The following is a 20,582-nucleotide window of genomic DNA, read 5'->3' on the forward strand; positions in this document are numbered from 1 at the left end:
GTCTAAAGGCTCCTTCGCATAAACTGGGGCCCCGGTACATCGGTCCCTTTGAGGTTTTGGCTCGTATCAACGATGTCTCCTACAAACTGCGGCTTCCCGCCTCACTCCGCATCCCTAATTCCTTTCACGTGTCCCTTCTAAAACCTGTCATCCTCAATCAGTTCCATGCCTCTGCTACCCAGTCACCTTCGCCTGTCTCCGCTGATGATGTGTTTGGGGTTAAGGACATTTTGGCTATAAAAAAGCAGAGAGGGAGAACCTTTTTCCTGGTGAATTGGAAGGGCTTTGGTCCAAAGGAGAGATCCTGGGAGCCTTGGGAGAATATCCAGGCTCCTCGAATTTTGGCTAAGTTTCTTGCCACTCTGCGGAGGGGGGCACATAGAGAGGGGGGTACTGTCACGCCGCTGCCGCGTCCCTCCCGCTTACTGCCGCGGTCCCCGCCGGCTCCGACACCACTGCTGCGGTTGTCCCGATCACTGGCGGCTTCCACACCGCGATCTCGGCTACCTCGGTCCTCTCCGCGGCTCCCCGTTCCCTGGCACGCTCACCTGGCACCCGCTCCTGCCTTGTCTCCTGTGCTCCGACAGGTGCGCGCCCCTGCCCGGCTTCATGCTCCTTGACAGGAGCGCGCTCACACTGTGGTCAAGAGCGCGCACACCCTCATTTCTCCCTGAGGGCACGCGCTCTCCTGACTCTGCCCTGGGAGGGGTCATGACCCGGAAGTCTCACAACACTTTTCCTATATCAGGCCGCCTATTCCTCCTGGCGGTGCCTGATTATCACTTGTGCCTTGCTAGTGATTCTGGCCCAACTTGTCTTTGAGCTTTCCTCTGCTTTCAGCCTGCCTATAGCTCATTCCTCGTCTCTGCTGTTCTCTTCTAGGATCTGGAAGTCCGAAGTTCCGTGCTGTTCTGTCCTGCCTCCCAGCTGTGCCCTCCAGTCCACGCCTGATCCCTGCCGTCTTGCCCGTGTTCTTGTCCTGCCGGCCATCCGTGTCTCTGTCCTAGGGAGACTCTCCGCCAGCCCCTCCGGCCCCTGTTGTGTCTCCTGTATTCTGCCCTGGGTACCAGCTGCCGTGGTGATAGTTACCCGCGGGCCTGCCCCTAACACTCCCTGTATAGGGGGTGGTCCACCTGGTCAGCTCACCCATGGGAGGTTCGTTGCCACGGTCCAGCGGGTCCACTCCAGGAGTACTTCCAAAGTCTCACAGATAACAACAAAAAATGGAGCACGTAGCTTTCTGCTGTAAAGCATCACACAGCAGGATAAAGACAGCAACATGACTCTTAAAACCAAATGTGGCAGGCACCAGAGAGCTGCTTCTGCTAGGCTGGTCTCCAGAAAGGACCTGTATAACCAACAGTCAGTTGATGCGTCAGGTGACCTTTTAAAGGATGTAGTGAGTGGTCACCACCCACATCAGCTGACCCAGCAGCACTGCAGTAACTCCAGGTTGCCAGCGGGGAAAAACTGACATTAACCCCGATGGCCTGAAAGGAAAAAAAGCTTTAACTTAGTGGAGCCAGAACTGCTACAAATCCAAAAATGGATCGTGATAAATGGCTTTCTTCTGGCGACCTAACCATGCAGCCCATTTGTCACGATCCATTTTTGGATCTGTGTCAGACTCTGGACTCTCTTATATAAACCTTTTTCCTTTCTGGCCCTCGGGGGTTAATATGGGTTTTTGCCCCTGGTGGCCACTGATGTTACTACAACTGTAGTTGGTCGGCTGCTGGGTTTCCCCCCCTGGTGGCCGCTGGTGTTACTACATGTTTAGTTAGTCAGCAGGTGGTGACTACTCCCACTTCCCTTTATAAGGCCACCTGGTGCTGCAATTCACTGTTGGTAATACTGGTCATTTGGAAACCAGCTGTGGTGTAGACTGGACCTACCTGGTGCAGAGGGGGTTCAGCTTATCTGGAGAAGTGGTGTTGCTGCTGAAGAGAGGAGCTATCAGGAGCAGTGGTGTTACTGCTGAAAGCTGAGTTCAGGAGCCTTTCTCTGCTGCTTGGAGGATTGGCAGCAGACAAAGCTAAGTTTTGTTTTTTAGTTGGTGTCTATTTTATCTTTCCTTTGGTTTGCGGTGCAGTTCACTTTATTCCCTGTCTCACCTCCTGGGGAGAGGGTTGGGGGTTTAGCTCAGGGCTTAACAGGAGATAGGGACAGGTCGGGGACTTGGGCCTCACTACCATCAAGTGTACCCCCAAAGTAAGGAAAGTCAGGGCACCTGCTTAGCCTGAGGGGCAATTCAGGGGCCTAGGTTCCACATTCTCTGTTTTCCCACTACTGCCCCGTGACACCATTTTGCTTCAAGTGCCTCCTTATTGCGCATCTTGAAACAGCCACAGCGATTGTTTTCAGAGAGTCCAGTATTTCAGCTGATCTTATTTGTGGGTTTTTCTTTGCATCACAAACAATTTTCCTGGCAGATGTGGACAAAATTTTTGTTGATGTACCTGACCATGGTTTTGTTTTTACAGAGCCCCCATTTGTGAATCACAGTTTGAATGCTGCTGACTGTATATATATATATATGATCTGTTATATATGTCTCCTTGCACATAAAGAGATATGCTGTATGATTTTTTGCACTGCATCACACTTATATGTCCCCTATGCATAGAGATATTTTTATATACATCAGCACTTTGTGTGTCCTATATTGGGAGACTTCTCATGTACACAGGACATATATTCTGATGCCATTATAATGCTAAACTATTGCACTTGAGTAAAAAGGATGGCATATTGAATCGGTTTGAATGCAGTGCAAACAGGTCCAGCAATATACTAGCAATCATCTATTTCTATCAAACGGCTATCAAATGAATATTCAATGTCGTCCCCATATATTAAGTCACACAGACGCGTCCCATACATGCGCTGTGCCTGGCCCATGGCGTTGTGGACGGGAGGCGTTGCAGTGGTGATGTCGGGTGATGACGCACGTCCTCCCTGTCATCATGCACGGCGCGTGCCTGCTCACTCCTTCACAGGGCGGTACAACTTGATGGGATGCACGCCGATTGGCTGCCGGACCCACAACACTCATATTTAACTACGTGCCCTTCACATTTTAACCACACCTGATGAAACCGAGGATGGTGAAACGCGCGTCGGGGCTTCAGTGCGTCTCATGGGCGTCTTTGCACCTACCCGGGATCATGTCACAAGGTATTCACCCTGCACGTTACAGTCTGGTTAGAGCCACTATCTTGTGCACTGTACTGTGGTATACACAGCTATTGTTTGGGCTTAACGCATAGACTTTCTGGTGTCCCTATTACAAGCCTGACATAGAGGCATATACTATTATGAGATGCAGGTAACCAGACAGCCTATGCCTCTGCCCTAATTACAGGCCCCTGCTCTAGCATTTTTTAGCATGCTATAAAAACATTGCTTATTTAAATTCACTATCTACTTATCCAGCAGCTCTCATATCTTGCAAAATTGGTTTATATTTTATATCTGGCTTATTCTAATTAGGCTCAGAATTCCTACCATCATTATTTAGGATTGCAGTTGATGATTAGATAGTATATATTTAGGATACAAGTATAGGCCCCAATTTCGGCACCTCGAGCATGCTTATATAATACTGCTCATTGAAATTAACTGTCTATATACTGCTTGGTTCTGGTATTTTGTCCGACTCTTTGGATTTATGTTTTGCTTACTTTATGTAGGCCTAGAGCGGCTGCTAACATAGTACCTAGAATTTGAACTGCTGCTACCAGCAACTTGATCTCGTGTAGATTTCAGTCCTGAGACGTTTTTTCTGTCTGGCACTATACTTATCATCAGGACTGTGGAGTCGGAGTCGTGGAGTCGGAGTCGGTGCTCATTTTGGTGGAGTCGGAGTCGGTATAAAATGGACCGACTCCGACTCCTAAAATATATAATAAATTGGGTACAGTAGTTCAATGCAGTATGTGCTGAATATTTTTTCATAGGAATTTGGGAAAGTTATGAAATGTCCTATAAATGGCTGCTCTATTCCTGATCTAAGGCTACATTCACACACAGCGTTTTTGCTGTGTTTTTTGAGGATACGTTTTTCAGCTGCAAAAGCATATCAGCTTTTTAAAAAAACGCATCACCTGAAAGGTTTTTGAGCTCATAGATAATGTTTTCAAAAGCAAAAGCAGATTAGAAAAACGCCACACAAACTGACATGCTCATTCAGCCCAAAAACGGATCCTCACAAAACAATGTGTCTGAATGTCATATCTTGAAACCCATTGACTTTACTTGGATGCCCAGAGTCACTGCATTTTACTGCAAAAACGGATCCGCAAAAACGCAGTGTGTGAATCATTGCCGTAGCCAGCGAGGTGCAGGGGGGCAGCTGCTCCCCCTAGAAGCAGGGGCACGCACCTATCAAAACTCACTTGTATGCTGCAGTGCTCCCGTCCTGCACCGGCTCCAGACTGCAGGGGACAATCTCCCCTCCTCTGTCCTGTCTTCTGCTGTCTTCACCAGAGAGAGGAGGGGAGGGGTGTATGCCCTGCACAGGATCGGATTCCTGGGCCCCGAGCTGGAGAAAGTGAGAAAGTTGTGCACACGCTGCAGCTGGCAATAAGAGATAGTCTGCTAGAGGGACATGCTGTAAATCTGATTGGAAAAGTGAGGAAATTGGTTATTGCCGCCAGAAACCCCTAAAATTGATTCCATCTTGAAGAGACGTGCTGGGAAAGGGGCAATTGTTGATCAAGCCACTCGATGGGGCAGCACTTATTTAATGATTGAGCGATTGCTTGAACTAAAACCGTTTCTTATAGATATGACGAACCCTCAGGTAACCCTAAATGAAGGTCAATGGACACAGGTGGCTGAATTGAAGGAATTGCTTAATCACCCATTTACCGGGACTAAAAAATTACAAGCTGAGGATTTAACTCTTGGCATTTTCATAAGGGAGTGGAAGAACTTGCTATTTTGCCTGTCCCAAAGAGGAGGTTTAATCACAGATGGCATTTCTGCTTCAATGAAATGGAGAGAGACACAGCTATTGGAAAATAAAATTTTTCTGGCAGCTGTTTATGTGGACCCAAGTCATCGTATACTGCTTGATGATCAACAGCTTACTAAAGGAAAAGAAGCTCTGAATGAGGTAGCAGTTAGGATGAGTGGCCTACAGGAGGACTGCCAGGCGCAAGAGGACTTGGGTCCTGGCAGTGCTACTGCTGCCATATCTTCATCCTCATCAGATGAGGAGTTTGACTTTGACAAGTATTTGGATGACATGGAGCAGGCAAAGCATTGCCGCAAAGAAAAAGATTTCACTCAGTCTCCTATAGCAAGCAGATTGACCATATTTCAGCAAAATGTTTCACTTGCTCTCAAAGGAATAGAAAAATTCAACTGATCATGAGGCAATTCCTTTATACCAGGAAATTCTTAGAGATGTTGCCCATGTGATTACGGCTTTGCCTCCAACCCAAGTTAGTGTAGAGAGGTTGTTCTCTGGCCTTAAAATTATTAGGTCAGGTTTGAGGTAATCTATGAAGGAGGATCTGATGGAGGCAATTCTATTTCTTAGAACAAATTCATAGACTGCACAAATGTTATTTAGTATGTTTTTGTTGAAAACTATTTTTTGCCACTTACATAGTTTTTTAAATAGTGCTATATATATACTATATATATATATATATATATTGTAGGGATGTGACTCGCTTAGGTGCAGCGGGAGACAGGTAACTACACCACAATATATATATATATAATATATATTGTAAGGTAGCGCTTGTCATTTGGGTAGGGGATACTCGCTAGGCAGCTGATACATCAGGTCCGGCACAGGTTTCTCAACATAACTCAGTCCATTCGGTTTATTATGCAGCATAAACCATCAACAGCAACAGAAACTTCATATCAAAACAGCATAGCGTCCATGACAGAGCTCCCCTCTGTTAATCCTGTGGTCACACAGACTTTGCTATGTCCGGTACGCAGGCTCTCTAGCCTCCCAGTTATATCCCCTGTCCGGGTTACCTCATAACTGCTTCTCAGTGCAGACGTTCATTCCCTCCAGGGAACTATCAGACACGCATCTCCACGTGCACTCAGGAAGGCAGACACGTCAGCCAGATGAGACCTTCTATACGGACCAACCGGGTCCAAGCATTGACTCATGTGACCTACCCTGGTCACTTTATATGGTCCATAGCCACGCCCACCAGATCACATGGCTACGACCTCATCACAGGTCCTTCAACCATTCATACACATACTTTACTATGAGCATTTTAGACACCCGCCCCTAGGTGGGTTTGTAGGTGATTGATCTCACCCGTCTCACCAATCACCTGAAGGCTTCTCCCTAACACATTGGAACAAAAGATCAGCTCTGCTGATCAGCACATAGTCAAGCCTTCATCCCAAGGCCACCCACCTTGGGATACATAATGGTCATTTAGGACCCTGCTCCTATTACCACTCTGGACATGGCTATCCACCCATCCTGGGACACCCACACAACGCCCCCTAGCGAACACAGTGGTCACTACACCACAATACATATATATATATATACATACAATATATATGTAATCGATATTACATAGTGTATTACATATTTACAATTTCTTACAGTTTTTTGTGTTCTAAAGTTGTATTCCAATAAATATATATTATGTTCCATCTAAATATCTTGATTATTGTCTCATAAAAATGATTAAATGTCTGATGTTCACATTGTACTACAATAAATTTTTCACTTAAATATAAGCAATATTTGTGGGAGTCGGAGTCAGAGTCGTGGAGTCGGACTTGGAGTCAGTGTAAGGGAAAGTGAGGAGTCGGAGTCGCAGGTTTCGCTTACTGACTCCACAGCCCTGCATGTCATCTATCTATTATGCCATTATTGTTTAGTTGCTATAGTTCATCTACCTCATCATAAGCACCTTGTATGTCTTGATAATATATGTACAATAAAAATTTAATAATATTGAATTAAATCCTCTTTAGTTTGTGGTGATTTTTCCCACAAATTATTTTATATATATTCATGTCATCAATAGCCTCATGATTTTCTAGGCTTGAGATTGGGGTTTTTTCTGTTTCGGTATTTTCCCATAGATCTGTTGACAATTCTTTTGCTTTCCCCAAGACTCGCAATCCAGAAACATCAGTGGCTAGATGAAATCTCTGGTTTGCAGAGATCTTTTTGTATGCCCTACATATACACCCTACATATATGTAGTACAAAAAGATCTCTGCAAACCAGGATTAGTGAACATATAAGGAATATAAAGAAGAAATTCTTGGGTCACCCTCTATCTAAACATTTTGTAGAGTGTCATGGAGGATCTATAAGCAATTTGATTTTCACTGGGATTGAACACATTAAGCCACAAATGCGGAAAGGTAACCATATAAAATTAATGTCACGTGCGGAAAGCCGATGGATGTTTGCATTAGACACTTTAATGCCGAAATCGTTAAACAATGAAATCGAACACTTTTTGGTTTCTATTAAGAAAGTCAGGTGGAAACCAGCTGAAATGGCGGGACGGTATAAATAATCCTCTTATTGTGAGGGGGATCATCCCTGAGGAAGAAGACAGTTAGTCTTTGAAACGTGTTGGAAAGTATCCTGGTCCCTGCCGCAGTCAGTAGCTAGTGAAGTCAGCGGTGTCACGTGCTGACTGATGTCACGAAGGTCCTGGGCGCCTGAAGAAACAAGCAGACGCCGGGAGCATTGCAGACTCCTCACGGCCGCTTTTCAGCTTGAGGTTAATCAACAAGAGGCTGTCACTGGCCGGGTCAGCCCTTGCAACTAACTATAGACTCTTTTTTTCTTACTTACACGCTGCAATTTAGTGCACTTTTACTTATATCATCCATCGGAAGAAGGATCTCTCATCGCACCATCTCTACAGGTACTGTTTTACAATTATTAAGTTCATGTTTCTGGTGCTTGAGATTTTATTGGATGAATACTGGACTATGGGATTATGAACGGCGTTCTTTGAAATAAGTAACCGCTGTTTATTGGCAGTATCACTCAAATAGCAAGCCTGTGTTTTTGATGCCTGAGACCGTATTTTACTAACACGAGATTACCCCACTAATACTGGATTATCTGATTGGGTACAGCGCTTGAAAATCAAAATAAACATATTGGTTCTCAAGTGAGGAATAAAATTAATTGGTTACATATTGTTTTATTATGATAACCTTCTCCCTCCTGTTTTCTTTTTATACAAGTATTTTAAGCACACGCTTTTCTTTTGTGTGATTTATCTAAACCCTTTCTGATACTGTGTGACAAGTGTCTAAGGCTGTGTGCACACGCTGCGGATTATGTGCGGATTCATCCGCACGGATTTTGTAAAATCCGCAGGTGAAACCGCAGGTCAAAAGACCTGCGGTTTTACCTGCGGATTGCTCTGCGGTTTTTCATCTCCTCAATAGAGGAGATGGCAAACCGCAGGGGAATCCGCAGAAAGAATTGACATGTCAATTCTTTCTGCGGATTGAAAACCGCAGATAATCCGCGCGGAAAATTCCGCACCGTCTGCACTGCGGTTTTTGATTCCCATAGGGAATCATGGTACTGTACACCGCAGCAGAAACTGCTGCGGGTCCGCAGCGGCCAAAACCGCTGCGGAACCGCAGCAAAATCCGCAGCGTGTGCACACAGCCTAAGTGTTTGCTGCTGAAATACTGTTTTTGCACATAAGCGCTACTGATTTTTATCTGGATTAAGTATTAAGTCTTGTTTGCAAGAGGGATCAAATACTTATTTCTCACTGCAACACGCAAATAAATTTATATAATTTATACAATGTGATTATTTGGATTTTATTATTGATATTCTATCTCTCAATGTTAAAATTAACCTACCCTTAAAATTATAGACTGTTCATGTATTTGTCAGTGGGCAAACTTACAAAATCAGCAAGTGGTCAAATACTTATTTCCCCCACTGTATATACCAGGATGGGGGACATACAGTATATACCAAAAAGGGGGCCATGCATACGAGTCAGGGCATCTCCTTAGCCTGAGGGGCAGTTCAGGGGCCTGGGTTCCACATCCTCTGTTTTCCCACTACTGCCCCATGACACCATTTTTCTTCAAGTGCCACCTTATTGTGCATCTTGAAACAGCCACAGCGATAGTTTTTAGAGAGTCCAGTATTTCAGCTGATATTATTTGTGGGTTTTTCTTTGCATCCCAGACAATTTTCCTGGCAGTTGTGGACGAAATTTTTGTTGGTCTACCTGATCATGGTTTTGTTTTTATAGAGCCTAGAGCCCCTGATTTTCCATTTGTGAATCACAGTTTGAATGCTGCTGACTGCCATTATCAATTCCTTGGATATCTTTTTGTATCCCTTTCCTGTTATATACAGTTCAACTACCTTTTCCCATAGATCTGTTGACAATTCTTTTGCTTTCCCCATGACTCACAATCCAGAAACATCAGTGGCTAGATGAAAGATGCAAAAGTCTGTCTGGATCCCAGATACTCAGCTTTTATGCACACAAACTGATTACAAGCAAACAGGTCACAGGTGAGGATGTCACCTTTAGTAGCCATTCAAAACCATTTGTGTCAACTTTTGTGCATGTTATCAGGCCAAAAACACCAGGGTATGTAAACTTTTGATCAGGGTCATTTGGCTGTTTTGGGTAGTCATTATGATTTAAAAAGAGAAAACACTGTAGTTTGACAGTAAATGGCTTCACCCAACCACTAAACATGAGTGGAGAAAAAGTTTTGGTGTTATCATTCATATTCTCTCTAAAAAAGGCCAAGAAAGCAAAATTTCTACCGGGGTATGTAAACTTCTGAGCACAACTGTATGTCTGCTGTCCTGTGCCCCTTTCTGACATATATGTTCCCCATCCAGGTATATATGTCTCCCTTCCTGGTATACGTGTCTCATCCTGGTATGCATGGCCCCCTTTTTGGTATATACTGTATGTCCCCTATCCTCGTATATACAGTGGGGGAAATAGTATTTGATCTCTTGCTGATTTTGTAAGTTTTCCCACTGGCAAAGACATGAACAGTCTATAATTTTAAGTGTAGCTTATTTTTAACATTGAGAGAATATCAAAAATAAAATCCAGAAAATCACATTGTATAAATTATATACATTATGATGCAGTGACCCCTGCGACAGCTAGGGGGCGCTGTATAGGACATGCATGCAGGCGTACTTTCATTGTAATAGGGAAAATGGTGACCGGCAGGGTTGATATGTATCACAGGAGTGGGTGCCCTGTAATGGAAGCCGAATCATGTTGTGATTAGCAGATCTACTGCTAATGTTTTTTTTGTCTTATATGGGGCGGCTTTCAGGTGACTTGGTGAAATGGGTGGGACCACTCACCTACAAACCCACCCAGGGGCGTGTGTCAGAATGCCCAGGGTAAAGCCTGTATGTGTATGGCTGGCTGTGTGAAATAGGACCTTTAGTGAGGTCATCATCATGAGATCCATACCTCACTCGTGGGTGTGGTTATGGACCATATAAGGTGCCTGAGGTCTGGTCACAGGGAGAGGGAGTGTGTACCTGAGTGGTTCAGGGTGCAAAGTCTTGGAGGGTCAGTGTTGGGAGATTCTGCTAGAAGGATCGGATCCCTGAAGCACGTGCTGTGACCTTGGACCTGGTGAGGCGTGAGTGTTTGCAGAGTCAGTGACGGCACTGCATTGGGGGAGCTACCGTCCATCTGTGGATCTGGACTGTCAGGTGGCCTGGTGAGCAAGGCGTAGTCCAAGATGATGATCCCAGTTCGGCAGCTTCCCTGAGAGAGAGTGTACTGACAGGAGTCAGCGTGCGGAGCAGGAGCTCTTAAAGAGGTAACCCCCAGTAACCGGACAGAGAGGTCCGATGGGTTTAGGAACTGCAAGTTTAAGCCATATTGTGAAGAATGTTATGGACTATGTAATAAGCATGTGATGTGTAACATGTTCCTCAGCGGTTTATGACGGCATAATAAACCGAACCGTAAAGCAGTCAATACAAGAGAAGATAGTATTCTGCTAAAGATGGATCTGGATAAGTTGGGAACTTGGGCCGAAAGGTGGCAGATGCAGTTTAACAATGATAAATGTAAGGTTATACACATGGGAAGAAGGAATCAATATTACCATTACACACTGAACGGTAAACCACTGGGTAAATCTGACATGGAGATGGAGTTGGGGATCCTAGTTAATGATAAACTTACCTGGAGCAGCCAGTGCCAGGCAGCAGCTGCCAAGGCAAACAGGATCATGGGGTGCATTAAAAGAGGTCTGGACACACATGATGAGAGCATTATACTGCCTCTGTACAAATCTCTGGTTAGACCGCACATGGAGTACTGTGTACAGTTTTGGGCACCGGTGCTCGGGAAGGATATAATGGAACTAGAGCAGGTACAAAGGAGGGCAACAAAATTAATGAAGGGGATCGGGGAACTACAATACTCAGAGAGATTAGCAAAATTAGGATTATTTAGTCTAGAAAAAAGATGACTGAGGGGCGATCTAATAACCATGTACAAGTATATAAGGGGACAATACAAATATCTCTCTGAGGATCTGTTTATACCAAGGATGGTGACGGTCACAAGGGGGCATTCTCTAGAGGAGAAAAGGTTTTTCCACCAACATAGAAGAGGATTCTTTACTGTTAGGGCAGTGAGAATCTGGAATTCCCTGGCTGAGGAGGTGGTGATGGCGAACTCAGTCGAAGGGTTCAAGAGAGGCCTGGATGTCTTCCTGGAGCGTAACAATATTGTATCTTACAGTTATTGTTAGGTTTTTTAGAAGGACGTAGATCTGGGGATTTATTCTGACAAAATTTTATAGGCTGAACTGGATGGACTAATGTCTTTTTTCGGCCTTACTTTCTATGTTATTATGTTACTATGACTATTTTTGTGGAAAACCCGTGCCTGACCATATTAATCGGCTGCCAAGCGAGTGTCCCCAACACTACTAATAAACGCTACCTTACATCATTTATTTGCGTTTTGCAGTGAGAAATAAGTATTTGATCCTTCTGGCAAACAAGACTTAATACTTGGTGTCAAAACCCTTGTTGGCAAGCACAGCAGTCAGACGTTTTTAGTAGTTGATGATGAGGTTTGCCCACATGTCAGGAGGAATTTTGGTCCACTCCTCTTTGCAGATCATCTCTAAATCATTAAGATTTTCAGGCTGTCGCTTGGCAATTCGGAGTTTCAACTCCCTCCATATGTTTTCTAAGGGATTAAAGTCTGGAAACTGGCTAGGCCACGCCATGACCTTATTGTGGTTCTTTTTGAGCCACTCCTTTGTTGTCTTGGCTGTATGTTTTGGGTCATTGTTTTGCTGGAACAAGTATAGCGTGGCACTACCACAAGGTGCACAAGTAGGTTACCCAGACCCAAATGAATAATAATAAAGTAACTTGGCACTCAACTGAATTGTCCTTTTTAAGTGAAGTTTTTATTTATGTGCTGTCCTACAAAAAGACGTTTCGGCCTACACTTGGCCTTCGTCAGTCCGACTGCTGTCTAAATAGTATGAACAAACGTATGTCCACGAGCAAAATAATTTTTTGTAAGTTCCTTCTTCCAAATATGGTGTAGGCATATAGCAGGCTTCCAGCTACCCTTAAGGCATGCTGTGCTGGTAATTCAATTAGATACAATATATTCCATAAGGAAATGAGGAGAGGTTCCCGCTGGATTGCTGAAGCAATTTGCCTGTGGAAGATGTCTGTACTGAGACCGGTGTGATACCGCGTTCAGCCCTGCACACTTGCAACCTACTTCTATAAGCCCCATATTAGCCTTAGGCTGCTGGTCTCACCTGCATACCTGCAAGTTACTATTATATGCCCCATACGGGCCTTTTGCTACCCGTCTCAGTACAGACATTTTCTACAGGTATATTTTCACACCGGTCTCAGTACAGACATCTTCCACAGGCAAATTGCTTCAGCAATCCAGCGGGAACCTCTCCTCATTTCCTATGGAATATATTGCATCTAATTGAATTACCACCACAGCACGCCTTAAGGGTAGCTGGAAGCCTGCTATATGCCTACACCATATTTGGAAGCAGGAACTTACAAAAAATTATTTTGCCCGTGGACATACGTTTGTTCATACTAAATAGATAGCAGTCGGACTGACGAAGGCCAAGTTTAGGCTGAAACGTCTTTTTGTAGGACTGCACATAAATAAAAACTTCACTTAAAAAGGACAATTCAGTTGAGTGCCAAGTTACTTTATTATTATTGTTTTGCTGGAAGACCCAGCCATGGCCCATTTTTAATGTCCTGGTGGAGCGCAGGAGGTTGTCACTCAGGATTTTACTTACATGGCTCCATCAATTCTCACATTGATGCAGTGAAGTAGTCCTGTGCCCTTAGCAGAGAAATACCACCAAGACATTATGTTTCCACCTCCATGCTTGACAGTGGGGACTGTGTTCTTTGGGTCATAGGCAGCATTTCTCTTCCTCCAAACACGACAAGTTGGCTTAATGCCAAAGACCTCAATGTTGTCTCATCTGACCACAGCACCTTCTCCCAATCACTCACAAAATCATCCAGGTGTTCATTGGCAAACTTCAGACAGACCTGTGCATGTGTCTTCTTGAGCTTATTAACAAGTTCCCCCCCATGTAGTTTTAGGTTGATCTCTCACCTTCCTCATGATCAAGGATACCCCACGAGGTGAGATTTTGCATGGTGCCCCAGATCGATGTCAATTGACAGTCATTTTGTATATCTTCCATCTTCTTACTATTGCACCAACAGTTATCTCCTTCTGACCCAGCGTTTTACTTATGGTTTTGTATCCCATTCCAGCTTTGTGCAGGTCTGTGATCTTGTCCCTGACATCCTTATAAAACTGTTTGGTCTTGCCCATGTTGTAGTGGTTAGAGTCTGACTGATTAATTGAGTCTGTAGACAAGAGTCTTTTATAAAGGTGACTATGTAAGATAGCTGTCTTTGATGCCGGTAACGAGTTGATTAGGAGCATCTAACTGGTCTGTAGGAGCCAGTTAGTTGGTAGGGTATCAAATACCCTAATGGTTGGTAGGGTATCAAATACTTATTTCTCACTGCAAAATGCAAATAAATTTATAAAATTTAAACAATATGATTTTCTGGATTTTATTTTTGATATTCCATTTCTCAATGTTAAAATTAACCTACCCTTAAAATTATAGACTGTTCATGTCTTTGTCAGAGGTTAAACTTACAAAATCAACAAGGGATCAAATACTTATTTCACCCACTATATATCTCCCATCCTGGTTTATACATGGCCCCTTCCTGGTATATATGGCTCCCTTTCAGGGCCCGTCCTGGTTTATATGTCACCCATCCTGGTGTATATGTCTTCAATCCTTGGCCCATCCTGGTATATATGTCCCTGATCCTAGTATATATGTCTCCCAGTCTTGGCACATCCTTGTATATATGTTCCCTATCCTTGGCCCCTTCCTGGCATATATGTCTGCGTTCCTGGGCCCCTTTCTGGTATATATGTTCACTATTCTGCATAAAGAACAGACAAAAAATAAATAAAACATTTTCCTCAACGTCCTCCACTCCCTAGATGTACGGCGTTCTCTATCGAGCCCATGTGGGAGGGGGCCCTGAAGACACACGTTCAGCTTAAGTATATTGCAGCGCAGGGACTCTCCGGCTCTCTGCGCTGCAATACACGCTTCTTGCTAATCAGAGGCCGGCAGCTGATGTCGGCGTGCCTGCTGTGACGATGCAGGACATCACTGCCATGGGACGCCAATGTCTGGCAATCTTATATCAACTGCTGGCCTCTGATTGGTTGGCAGCGTGTATTCCAGTCTAAGAAAAGTGTACCAGATTTACCCATCATGAGCCATTTAGAATAAAGTTGGTTGCTTTTTAAAGCTGTGTTGACATTTCTGCAATACGTCAATGAAGCGGATCAGGTCATTTTGTACTCTGGCTTCCATAACAGAAGTGTCTGTCTTTTTAGGCAGATGGGTGCAGTATATCACAGTTTGTGCCTGCCTAAAAGACTGACGCTGCCAAAATGGAGGGCAGGAAGAAAACAAAGTGATCTCAGTTTCCATCTTTATAGTGAATGGCTTCATCAGCGGTTCCGTCCAAATACGGTTTTTCAGGTCTTCAGACTGAAGCCCCTATGTTACCACAAATGTCTGGCAGAAATTGATTGTGAACCTAGATTGGGCTGGATTCAGCATATACGGACCACAATGACCAGACAGACCACAACCAACCTTTGAGCCTCATATGTGTCTATGAGACTGAAAGTTCTGGTCAGGAGACCCTCGGTCAGTCCGGGCACTGTGGTATGTATAAGGACCATGAAATACTGTATGCTTTTCTGAACCCAGCCTTAGACTGTCTAAATTTACTCTGTCTAATCCTCAGGATTAGTAAATAATAGTAACAATAATAATACATAGTAATATATTCTATTAGTAGTTAATGATAGTAATACTTTTTTTTCTATTAGTACGAGACAAAAAAGGATATAGACAAGAGATTAATTTGAAGAATTGCTGAAATACCATTTTTAGTTATTTCAGCATTTTTGTGTTTAAAGTTCTTTTAAATGAGCAAATGCTCCTTTCTATTGATACATAAGTATCTGGGAGTGAAGCTTGGGTTTTACAGACACACCTACACATTTGTGCGCCTGGCACACCCAAGACATTTGTGTTCTTCCCTGAATCAGCTCTCTAAGTTCACACACACTTTAGAAAAAATGTCGGATATTAATCTGTTCATAATACTGTTGCTGTATACGAGCAAGCTAAAAGAAGGGTACATTTCAGGTTTAGTGCCTTGTATTAATAGCGTTTTTATTCACTAAAATTGAAGAAAATCTGATTACAGTTCTCATTCAGCAACCTAGAAATAAATATGTTGTAATCATTACTCATTGAATGAAAATGTAAAGACCTCACCTGTGTAGTATCGTCCATGTCGGCTCCCAGTGCTTCCTTATTATGCTTTTATTGAGTGCATTGATCATCTAGCCCTTCCTACTCTTTTGTAGCATGAGGAGGAAACACCGTATTAAGCCTAATATAAGCGCACCAGCCTCAAGCACTAAAGCTGCAGGGTGAACTACATTCATGCTTTTAAAAATACGTAATATATAACCGGAAAAAGTAATGAAGTTCTGCAAATACACACATGGAAAAATTGTACCCATCTGTTAAAGCAGGGGTGCACAACATTTTTTGGCCCAAGGGCCACATTGCCATGCTGAACCAAGCCCAAGGGACATAAAATTTTTTAAAGGAGTACTTACATGAATAAATCATCAGAACCACCGTACATTTAAATATAGCAAAGTTTTGAGGATTTTGAAAGTTTCTGCTCGGAAAAAAATCAGTGTAAACACACGGTAACTTAAACTGTGTTTTTGGAGCAGAAGCTCGCCTGATCTGCTACATAATGTTAGATATTTAAGCTTTGGGACTTTAAAGTTTTAACACAACCATCAAGCATGTTATTGATTGCTAAATATGTACAAGATCAGAACCACTGACAGCACATGAGTGCAACACTAGACCCACCATCAGTATGTAATGGGTAGCAAGAGTGGACCCTCTTGGTCGCGGTATCGGGATCCCTGGGGTGAGCTGGCCAGGTGGTGCTGACCCCTATACATGGACTGTTAGGAGCAGGCCTGAAGGAGTCGAATATCGTGACAGCTGGTACCAAGAGGGGCGGCTCAGATGCGGATGAGACAAGGCAGAGCGACCAGAGTCAGGAGTGACTAGAGTCAGGAGCGACTAGAGTCAGAAGCGACCAGAGTCAGGAGCGACTAGACGGGGCCAGAGTACCGTACAGGAAGGCACATGATAATCAGACGCCTCCATGAGGGAGGAGCCACCTGATATACCCCGTGCTGGATCTTGATTGGTGATCGCTCCACCGGGGTGGTGCAGAAGGGGTTAAGTGAGGGGAAGAGCGCACGCCCATGGCCTAAGGCGCATGCCTGGAACAGGAGCAGGGGATGAGGAGGAACCCTCATGCTGGATCCCCCGGGCTGCAGGACGGGAGGCCGGGGGTGCTGCGCGGCGGCCGGAGCGGGGAGCCGAGGTGGGACCTTGGGAGCAGGAGCAGAGGGAGCGGGACCCGGCATGACAGGTGACGCCGGCCCCGACCTGACAGGCGGCACTGATACCGACCTGACAGGCGGTGCCGGCGTGACAGTACCCCCCTTTACGTCTCCTCCTTCTGAGATTGGCCAAGAATCTGTCCATGATGCGTGGAGAATCGACATTCTCTCGCGGTTCCCAAGACTTCTCCTCAGGACCGAACCCTCTCCAATCTATGAGAAAAAAGGTCTTTCCCCTAACCTTTTTCATGGCCAAAATATTTCTTACTTCAAAGACGTCATCGGCCCTTACTGGCTGAGGAACAACAGGAGGCGCAGGGCAGAACTGATTGAGGATGACCGGTTTCAGGGAGCGAGACATGGAAGGCGTTATGGACCCGGAGTGAAGCAGGCAGGCTCAATTTATAGGCCGTATTGTTGATGCGTCCAAGAATCTCAAAGGGACCGATGTACCGGGGACCCAACTTATAAGAAGGGATTTTCAAGCGGATGTGCTTGGTCGACAGCCAGACTTTGTCTCCTGGGCGAAATGGTGGGAGAGCCCTCTGCCTCTTGTCGGCATGTCCTTTCATCTGGACTGCGACTTGTATGAGAGCCTCCTTGGTCTTCCTCCAGACTTGGGAAAACTCTTGGGAAAGGGCATCGGCGGCGGGTACGCCAGAGGATGAAGATACTGGAAGAGGTACCCCTGGGTTCTGACCGGAGACCACAAAAAATGGAGACTTGGTGGTGGATTCATTGGAATGATTGTTATGGGCGAACTCTGCCCACGGAAGAAGATCGACCCAATTGTCTTGATGGGCGTTAGAGAAGTTCCGCAGGTAGGAGGTCAAGACTTGGTTGACCCGTTCGACTTGCCCGTTGGTCAGTGGGTGATAAGTGGAAGAGAAATCCAGAGATATGCCCAAGAGTTTACAGAGTGCGCTCCAGAAGCGGGAGGTAAACTGTACCCCGCGGTCAGACATGATCCGCTGAGGAAGCCCATGTAATCTGAAAATCTGATGAATGAAGATTTTAGCCAATGCAGGGACCGAGGGTAAGCCAGGTAACGAAACAAAATGGGCCATTGTGGAAAACCGATCAACTACTACCAGAATAGTCATGCATCTGGAAGAGCGGGGTAAATCGGCAACAAAATCCATGGCGAGATGTTGCCAAGGAGCTTCGGGAACAGGCAATGGCTGAAGAAGGCCGGAGGACAAGCTTCTAGGTACCTTGTTCCTGGTGCAAATTGAGCAGGAGGCCATGAAGTCTACCACATCTTGGCGTAGAGAAGGCCACCAGTAATAATGGGAAACCAGAGCAAGGGTCTTCTTGATGCCAACATGTCCAGCGATCTTGGAGGAGTGACCCAGTGTAGTACTTCTACCCTTTTGCCTTGCAGGACGAGGGTCTTGCCAGGCGGCACGGAATGAAGACTCACAGGAGCTACTGTGATAAACCGGGCAGGGTCGATAACATGCGATGGTGCCTCCTCCACTTCGAGTGACTGCAGGGACCGGGAGAGTGAATCTGCTTTGGTATTTTTGTCACTGGATCGGAAGTGGAGCTCGAAGTCAAAGCGAGAGAAAAATAATGACCACCTGGCTTGTCTGGAGTTGAGTCTTTGAGCCGACTGGAGGTAGGCCAGGTTTTTGTGGTCAGTGAATATTGTGAAGGGATGGACTGCCCCTTCCAGAAGATAACGCCACTCCTCCAGGGCCATCTTTATGGCCAGCAACTCTCGATCCCCAATCGTGTATTTACATTCTGCGGGTGAAAATGACTTGGAGAAGAACCTGCACGGAGCCAAGCACCCTGCAGATATTTTTTGGGAAAGAATTGCCCCAGCCCCTGTAGAAGATGCGTCTACCTCCAAGACGAAGGGCTTGATGACCTCTGGCCCATGCAAAACCGGAGCCGAGGCAAAGGCGCGCTTCAGGGCGTGAAACGCGTCTTCAGCTTCTGAGGACCAGATGTTCGGTCTTGCTCCCTTCCGGGTAAGGGCAATAATAGGCTTGGTTAAAGTGGAGAAGTGCGGGACGAATTGCTTATAATAATTTGCGAAGCGCAAGAATCGTTGAATGGCTTTCACTCTGACAGGTCGCGGCCATTTGAGCACCGCAGACAATTTCTGTGGGTCCATTCGCAACCCCGAGTCCGTGATAATATACCTCAAGAAGGGTAGGGAGGTCTGTTCAAACAGGCATTTCTCTATCTTGACATAAAGTCGATTCTACCACAGACGTTGCAAGACCAGGCGAACACTCCTCCTGTGAGAGGACAGGTCTGGTGAAAAGATGAGGATGTCATCTAAATATACCACGAGGCACGAGTACAGAAGATCCCGGAAGACGTCGTTAACAAATTCTTGGAAGACTGCTGGGGCGTTACAAAGTCCAAAGGGCATGACCAAATATTCGTAATGGCCATCCCACGTGTTGAAGGCGGTCTTCCACTCATCTCCGGCACGTATTCGGACCAAATTGTAGGCCCCCCATAGATCCAGTTTAGTAAAGATCCGGGCCCCATGCAGGTGGTCAAACAGTTCGGGGATAAGTGGTAAAGGATACCTATTCTTGACCGTGATGTTATTTAAGCCTCGGTAGTCAATGCAAGGTCGAAGGGATCCATTCTTCTTCCGAACAAAGAAAAACCCGGCCCCTGCTGGAGAAGACGACTTCCAGATAAAGCCCCTGGCCAAGTTCTCCCGGATGTACTCCGTCATGGCTGAGGTTTCTGCAGGCGATAACGGGTATATTCTCCTCCTGGGAGGGGTAGCTCCAGGAATTAGCTCGATTGGGCGATTAGCTCTTGTCGAAGACATCCGCAAATGAATGGTAGGCCACGAGAAGCCCAGAAAGGGGTATTTGGTGCAGACTGGTACCTGGTAACAGGCAGCAGACAACGTTCTTGGCAAGAGTGACCCCAGCAAAGGACTTCCCCAGAGCGCCAAGCAAGGACTGGCTCATGCAACCTGAGCCAGGGCAGGCCAAGGAGCAAGGCGTGAGACAAATTAGGCAAAACATAAAAAGCAATTCTCTCCCGGTGTAGGGCTCCGATTTGCATCTCCAGCTCGAGAGTGACCGTGGTGACGGGGACAGGTAACAGCTTGCTATCCACCGAGGTGATCACACGCAGCTCTTCAAGGGTGACAACAGGAATCCGGAATTTGTCCACCTCTTCCATCCGAATGAAGTTGCCCGCTGCACCCGAGTCCACATACGCCTCCACAGATCTACGCTCCCGACCTAGAAGAATTAATGCTGAGATAGTAAGGGTAGAGAGGGAACAGAGTCACCTAGGGAGGCCTCTCTTACCTGGCCTAGGCGGAGGAGTTTCCCGGCCTCTCCGGACAGAAACGCAGAAAGTGGTTGGTTCCACCACAATAGAGGCATAAACCTTGCTCTAATCTTTCCCTGTGCCGCAGCTCCGATAGCTTAACACGATCCACCTGCATGTGCTGCGGAGTAGAACTCCTGGCAGGCTTGGTCGAACGAG

The 20,582-nt window shown here is 45.5% G+C and overlaps 1 protein-coding gene across 1 annotated transcript in view; it reads right to left on the reverse strand.

Moving 5' to 3' along the window:
* Positions 1–16,015, reverse strand: part of SFT2D1 (SFT2 domain containing 1) — a 75,757-nt gene extending 59,742 nt beyond the window's left edge. Inside the window, exon 1 of the mRNA XM_073560202.1 lies at positions 15,937–16,015. Coding sequence (XP_073416303.1) covers positions 15,937–15,954 — 18 coding nt within the window. The 5' untranslated portion in view covers positions 15,955–16,015. The remainder of the gene's footprint in view (positions 1–15,936) is intronic.
* Between the last annotated feature and the right edge of the window lie 4,567 nt (positions 16,016–20,582).

This window comes from Dendrobates tinctorius, unplaced genomic scaffold (genome assembly GCF_039654945.1).
Source record: "Dendrobates tinctorius isolate UK_male_01 unplaced genomic scaffold, ASM3965494v1 ptg000293l, whole genome shotgun sequence".
Taxonomy (NCBI): domain Eukaryota; kingdom Metazoa; phylum Chordata; class Amphibia; order Anura; family Dendrobatidae; genus Dendrobates; species Dendrobates tinctorius.